The sequence below is a fragment of the Sinocyclocheilus rhinocerous genome, unplaced genomic scaffold (genome assembly GCF_001515625.1).
Source record: "Sinocyclocheilus rhinocerous isolate Xijiao unplaced genomic scaffold, SAMN03320098_v1.1 scaffold1176, whole genome shotgun sequence".
Classification (NCBI taxonomy): Eukaryota; Metazoa; Chordata; class Actinopteri; order Cypriniformes; family Cyprinidae; genus Sinocyclocheilus; species Sinocyclocheilus rhinocerous.
In genome coordinates this window covers 239,033-244,421 of record NW_015659925.1, presented here as the reverse complement: position 1 = coordinate 244,421, position 5,389 = coordinate 239,033, and the positions used below count along the sequence as shown (strand labels likewise).

Sequence of the window (5,389 nt, the reverse complement as noted above, 5' to 3'; positions counted from 1 at the left end):
TGGGGGAAATGACGGGGGGCTATCTGGATGTGAAAGTATGCATCCTTCAGGTCCAGAGAAAAGAACCAGTCCTCTGAGCAAATCTGCGCGAGGATCTGTTTCAGCATAGTCATCCTGAACGATCTTTTCATGAGGGCGTGATTCAGGTGTCTGAGATCGAGGATGGGCCGGAGGCCACCATCCTTTTTGGGGACGAGGAAGTAACGGCTGTAGAAGCCTGACTCGCTCTGAGCTGGAGGAACCGTACTACAGCTCCTTTTTCCAGCAGATTCATCACCTCTGAGCACAGGACATGAGCGTCCCTGCTTTTCACTAAGGTGGGGACCACGCCGCGAGAAACGGAAGAGTAAATTTGCTCTCTGTTAATGTTTGTGTTTTATTTTTCTTGCTATAACAGCGACCAGTTGTGTGGGTGCTTTTGAACAGGCCCAGTATTCACAACGGAGTTCACAACAAACACATTGCCCTCGGCACCCGGAACTGAACGGGGTGGTTCTGAACAGAGGCCGTTTGGGGGGCGCTAGACTCAATGCCCTCGTAGCGAGAGCAGTCAGCCCCCGTGGGCGTGGCCCAGACGCATCTAGAATCTGAGGCTGTCAGCGATAATCATTAGTGACAGCATTCTCTTTCAATCTGCCTAAAAAGATCAAAACCGCTCATTAGAAGAGCTGATAGGGTACTGATGATTTTTATGTGTAAACACACCGGGAGATCAAAAGTGCTGCGCGCATTCTCTCAAATCCGCTCGTAGCGGACGAGGGGAGGGGAGGGGGCGTCTTCATTGAACCGCAGCGAACCGCGAGCGCAGCAGAGCGAGACACACGCTCTTGTAGCGGTCTATCTCAGTGAGCGCAGTCTCGGCGTGGGTGTGTCCCGGGCGAGCGGCACACTCAACTCGAAATTGTCAGCGATATAAAATCATTGGTGACAGCGTTTCACTCCGATCCGCTTAGAAGGATTGAGTCACTCGATGAAATCTGAAAACCATCTTTCCAACTGTCAAACACGCTGGCCGATCAAAGAGCTGCGTGGGGACAGACTCAGGCTTTCATAGTGAAAGCAGCCTCCGCGACGCTTGCACAAATGTAAAGCAGTCAGAATTCGCCATTTCTTCCTCTGAGGTAACCGGGAGGAGGAGAAACTTGAGAGCGGGAGGGGACCAGCGAACGAAACAGGAACAGACTGGGGCTTTCGAATGAAAGCAGCCTGTCTGAGCGCAGCTTCAGCGCCGCACACACAATGCGAAGCTGTCAGCAATAGAGAGGTGACAGCGTTCCGCTCCGATCCGCCCAGGAGGTTAGAGCCGCTCGATGTAACGAGGGGTGCTGATCCTCACTTGTAAAACACCCCGGCAGATCAAAGTGCAGTGGGGAGAACAGGCACATGGGCTCTGTGCCGGCGTACGATTGCTTAAACCCGGTTGCTCAGCCCCATGGCTCTGCTGTTTCTATCTCCGATCTATGCTGAGAGAGGAGAAATGAGAGAGCGGGGCTGCCTTCGTTGAAGAAGGCGGGGCGCGAGTGGAGAGGGGTGAGACTCAAGCTCTCAGTGAGAGCATTCCGTCTCAGTGAGCGTGCAGTCTCTGCGTGGGGGCTGCCCAGACAGGCGACACACTCATTACTCCTCTAGCCACACACGCAGCACGACATTTGCAACAACATCGCCAGAAAATTAGCTCTTTTAAGAACTTACCTGTTAGAAATAAGCTCTTTTAGGCTGTTTTTAGGCTCGCCGGATTGCGGCAGGGGAATTAGCTGGGACCTCTGCTGCTATGACGCTGAAGGTGGCGGGAGGAGTGGCGAATCAGCTTAATTCCTGCTGCGTGGTTTTTTACGGCGAGCAGGCTTCGAGTCTCGTAGATCAGCGAAGATCATCATCGTCGCTGAAGGAGAAGAAATCTGAGAATCCTGTGGCGAATGCCCGCTTATATGTTTAAGCTCTAAATGTTCACGCTTATAAATGTTCAAGCTCTTTAAAGCAACTGTACTGTATGTACAGGTAATAGGCAATATTTATTTATTAAGGTGTTTTACCACCATTTGCCTTCAATACAACTTCCAACCTTCATAGATTCATACAACTTCTGAATCTGCATGCCATCTCATCAGAGATATTAGAGGAATCTTCTTCTCACACATCTCTCCAAAAAACGAGGGTGGCAGCAACAAATGCATGTGTACAGCTATCCACTGTAATTACCACAGTGATATATTTACGAAAGTGAATTCCACTCACTTAACTGTAGGGGGCTTTAAAGTCACAAAAATAGACATAACTACATACTGCTGGTTTAAAGTCAGGTGGATTCTGGTTGGCTGTCAATGTTTTTACCATTCATCAACTGGGAAAAAAAAAACAGTCTAAAAGTGATTCCAACAATATTGTCATTATTGTTATAGTTGTAGTGTGGACCTCCCTATTGTCATAGAATTTGAACGATTATTTTAAAGTTATAGTTATCATAGTTATAGTTGTTATAGATATCATCCTTGGTGTGAACGGGTTATCAAACTCAAAAAGCACAATAAAAGTCCAAATGATGCTATATTTCACGTCTTTTCAAGCTGTATATTGAGGAAATGTAAAAAAGTTACTCACAAATCTTAAATCTTATTCACACTGTTGTATATGCAGACTTGCTGTGTCTGGTTTGATTAGGAGATGCACAAAAGCCAGTGGCATTTTTTGTTGTTTAAATCCTGAAATGGGAAGATTTTCATTGTTGGCTGAACTATCCCTTTAAAAAGACCTGAACTGTTTACAGAAATGCACACAGTTGTAATGACTTTGATTACTTAATTGTACGGGGCATAATAGTAGTGTCCGTATATGATAGAAATCCCTACACAGTAGACTGCTTACAAGTCAAATAAATGTCCTTTAAATTATTCAATTATTCATATTCAGTGCTAGGAGTGCAACATACAATATAAGAACATTATAGGATCATACTAGAACTTTTAAGCAAATCTGCACTGGATTTCACACTCCTAATTTATTCAGAGTACAAGAAAACACTGTGAAGGTGAAACATTTATTAAAGGTTTTTTTTTTTTTGTATGTATGTATGCGAGCGTATGTAAATAATTATTCGCATATGTATTTATATGCTTTATATACATTTTAATTTGTAAAATTTATGTATTTGGAAACAATATCTAAAAGTAGAATCTAGAAAGCATTTCAAACTATGTAGCTGTTTAATATGTACAATGTTTTTATGTCATTTTTAAAATATATTTGTATTCTTGTTGGTACAATTTGACTTTTAAAGCACTTTTTTGCTATGACCAAACAAATGTACTAATAATGGTTATGCCATTAGCGTGCTTGGCCTATTACAATTCACAGCTGTATTTGTTTGATTAATATCCATGCTTCAATGATTAACAATCACTTTTTTTTCCTAATAGAGCCACGTTGTTTGATCATGTCGAGTTGGTTGAATATCTTATTTCAAAGGTAAATGTTTAAATGGCTGCTTTGTGAGAATGTGAGTGGCTAAAACATCCGAATTCAAACCTTTATTATGCTGTATGTGCACTCTGTGAACCAGCAAGCTGCAAAGCTTGGATTGATCTTTTGATAAGATGAATATTAAGCACCCAATATCTCATCATCTTATAGTATGTCCTTTGATGTCCAATATCTCACCATATGTCCTTAGATAAAGCTGCTAATTCACTGTCATTTGGATCTCATTTGTCTTGGAAAGGAAGCAGAAATTGACTGCATTGACTGTAAGGGACTGTCTCCTATGCTGATGGCCTCCAGATGCGGTGCTTGGAAAACAGTTGCGTTTTTGCTGTCAATTGGTAAACATTTTCAACACGTTATAGCTCCAAAATTATTTGCATGTACATTTCTGCATATTTAACAGATTGTCTTATTGAAAAAAAGGTGCCGATTTCAGAATCAAAGACAAAGTAGGTCGCAACTTCCTCCACTTTGTCGTTCTTCAACCAAAAGGGCTGAAAAATCTTCCTGAGACAGTCTTACAGGTGTGAAAACCTTCCTAAATGTCAAGTTCAGTTTGTCAGATGCAGAACACAGCTCTTTCATTTTGAAAGAAAGCCTAAAGAGTACAAGTGACCCTTTGTTATGGATTATTACATAATGTACTGTTTTAAACATGTGTATGTTCTGTATATAGTTATAAGAGCCCATTGCCTCCTCCAGAGCAACGCCGTGAAGGAGATGTTGTCTGGTGAGGATGTTGAAGGCTGCACTCCTCTGCACTACGCCTGCAAACTTGGCATCCACGATTCGGTCAAAAATATGCTGGGACTTAATATCTTTGTGGGTCAAAAGTCACGGGAGAAGAAATCAGCGCTTCACTTCGCTGCAGAGTGAGAACGTTTGTAATACAGCCACAGCTATTTCAAAATCAGATCTTTGTGCATATTTTCTTATATATAAGCAATAGGTTTTGACCTATAATAACATATCAAAGGTAGTTCTGACCATTTATGAGAATTTTGCAGGCCTTAAAACAAATGAATGCAGCGTAACTCCAAGCTTTCAAATCTTACACACTCTAAAACCTGCTAATAGTACGTGTTTTCTACAATTTCTGTCAGATATGGGCGTACAAACACATGTAAAAGGCTGCTGGAGACCCTCACAGACTCTAAAATGCTGAACGATTGGGATGAAAAGGGTCTGACGCCCCTCCATCTTGCTTCAATGGCAGGACACACTCAAGTTGTGGAGCTGCTGCTCAGGAGCGGTGCACTGTTTCAAAGGTACATCATACTTTTCTGGGAATCTACATTTTCACAGTCATCACAAGCAGTTTTTCATAAATACCAGGCAGTGTTATTTTAGCATCGAGTTACTGTTATAGTTTCATTTCAGTTAAAGTTTTAATAATTTTCTTGTGTGTGACATTTTTATTAGCGTTTTTTTTTATGTCTATGTAGTTTTATTAAGTGTTAGTTTTTAGTTAATTTAGTATTTCAACTTAAATTGAATGGAAATGATTGCCTTGGCAACTAACTGAAATAAAATATGTTTAAAAAAAATTTTTTCAGGTAATGTTTATTTTATGGTTTTTATAGTTCTTATGGTTTTAGTTTTAGTTCAAGATAATAACCCTACCAGGTCATAATTGCGTCAAAATCTCAAAAGCTAATATTCCCATTTTTTAGTTAAAGTCCCCATGAAATCAAAATTAAAGTTTTTTTGGTGTTAGTATCAATATGTTAGTCTTAAGGTTATCTATAAGGCAGTGTGCTCCAAAACAGTGACAAAATTCGCATTTAGAAGATAAGCATTCTTGCTTGCAGTTCGTCACTTCCGCCAAAACGGCTCAACAATTTTTTTTGACGTCACATCGTACTTCAGCTTCTCATGAAACTTTCTGTCCAATCAAATGCTCTCTAGAAGC

At 41.2% G+C, this 5,389-nt stretch overlaps 1 protein-coding gene across 1 annotated transcript in view; it reads left to right on the top strand.

The window, feature by feature from the left end:
- LOC107724420 (transient receptor potential cation channel subfamily A member 1-like) overlaps positions 1 to 5,389 on the top strand; it is a 30,439-nt gene that overhangs the window by 14,473 nt on the left and 10,577 nt on the right. Inside the window, exons 8-12 of the mRNA XM_016533345.1 lie at positions 3,414 to 3,462; positions 3,716 to 3,815; positions 3,901 to 4,001; positions 4,180 to 4,349; positions 4,581 to 4,745. Of these exons, the coding sequence (XP_016388831.1) occupies positions 3,414 to 3,462; positions 3,716 to 3,815; positions 3,901 to 4,001; positions 4,180 to 4,349; positions 4,581 to 4,745 (585 nt within the window). The remainder of the gene's footprint in view (positions 1 to 3,413; positions 3,463 to 3,715; positions 3,816 to 3,900; positions 4,002 to 4,179; positions 4,350 to 4,580; positions 4,746 to 5,389) is intronic.